We start from the raw sequence: 1,259 nt of genomic DNA, 5'->3' as shown, positions 1-1,259 counted from the left end.
GCCCCCACCCCCGCGGCGCAGCCTCATTTCGCGGCTGTTTGGGACTTCGCCAGCCGCTGGCACGGCGCCTCCGCCTCCAGGTAGGCCCTGGGTGGACCCTCGGCGGGGCTCTGGTGCCACCCTGGCCGGCGGCCGTGCCTCGGAGACGAGGCTTCCCCTGCCTTCTCCCCCCTCGGTGGGATGCCTGTCCCCTCCTTGTGGGCCAGTCCTGCGGGCCCAGCCCGAGGTCTGGGTGCACTGGGGGCCAGGGCTGGGCAAAGCGGGACCGGCGTCGGCCTTCCACAGAGCCAGCTCCGGCTGCAGAGGCCCCAGCCAGGGTCCAGAACGTGGAGGACTTTGTCCCTGAGGACCGCCTCGACCGCAGCTTCCTGGAAGACACGGCACCCCTGGAGGAGGCGAAGAGGGCAGGCGCCAAGGCCCCTCGGCAGGACAGCGACAGGTGAGAGCCAGCCAAGGACCTCCTGCCTGTCTGCTCACCTGCTCCATGGGGAGCGTGGAAGATGGGCTTCTGGTGGGTGGTGGCTCGGCTACCCACCCACCGGCCTGTGTCTCAGGCCCAGGGACAACCCCGGCTGGCTCCCCGGCATCAGCTCAGGCCTGCTCAGCCAAGGCCTTGTCAGCCATGGGCCCTGGGGACCCAGGACGGTGGCTGGCACAGTGGGGGCAGGGCACCCCAGGAGCCTCCCTGGGCGCCAGCAAGGCCACCGGGAAGGCTCCACGTGGGGCTGGGGCCGAGCCCTGCCGGGAGGCACTTGGACCTCACCCTGCCTGGCCCGAGCTGGGCAGCCCCTCAGGCTGCTGGGCCCCACTGTCTCCAGCTGAGCCCTGCGCTCAGACCCAGCTGTGAACCCCCACGCAGCTGACCCGCCATGGCAGTGGATGCAGCTCCCACCCCCGCGCACAGATGGCAGTCACACCTCGGGCCATCCCCACCCACGCTGCTGGCGGCAGCAGGGCCGCTGTGTCCAGCCTCTGGCCCTGCCTGCCCAGAAGCCCGTGAGGCTTGGGAAGTGACCCCCACTAGACCACTGCCCGGTGTGCCCCCTGCACCCATGACCTCGCTGCCTTGCCCTCGCAGCGACGGGGAGGCCCTGGGGGCGAACCCGATGGTGGCCGGCTTCCAGGACGACGTGGACCTCGAAGACCAGCCACGTGGGGGACCCCCGCCGCCCTCGGGCCCCGTCCCCAGTCGAGACGTCCCTCTTTCGAGCGAGGAGGAAGCCGGGGAGGTGGCAGGTCCCCCAACAGGCGCTGCCAGG

At 71.6% G+C, this 1,259-nt stretch overlaps 1 protein-coding gene across 1 annotated transcript in view; it reads left to right on the top strand.

Annotated features, from left to right (window-relative positions):
* LOC103249286 (RAB, member RAS oncogene family like 6) overlaps positions 1-1,236 on the top strand; it is a gene marked incomplete at its 3' end in the record, with an annotated part of 35,406 nt that extends 34,170 nt beyond the window's left edge. The window contains exons 10-12 of the mRNA XM_021707491.1: positions 5-80; positions 286-439; positions 1,079-1,236. Of these exons, the coding sequence (XP_021563166.1) occupies positions 5-80; positions 286-439; positions 1,079-1,236 (388 nt within the window). The remainder of the gene's footprint in view (positions 1-4; positions 81-285; positions 440-1,078) is intronic.
* Between the last annotated feature and the right edge of the window lie 23 nt (positions 1,237-1,259).

The sequence above is a fragment of the Carlito syrichta genome, unplaced genomic scaffold (assembly GCF_000164805.1).
Source record: "Carlito syrichta isolate Samal-C Ts95f unplaced genomic scaffold, Tarsius_syrichta-2.0.1 Scaffold118224, whole genome shotgun sequence".
Classification (NCBI taxonomy): domain Eukaryota; kingdom Metazoa; phylum Chordata; class Mammalia; order Primates; family Tarsiidae; genus Carlito; species Carlito syrichta.
Note: the sequence above shows the minus strand (reverse complement) of the source record. Positions and strands in the feature narration are given on the sequence as shown.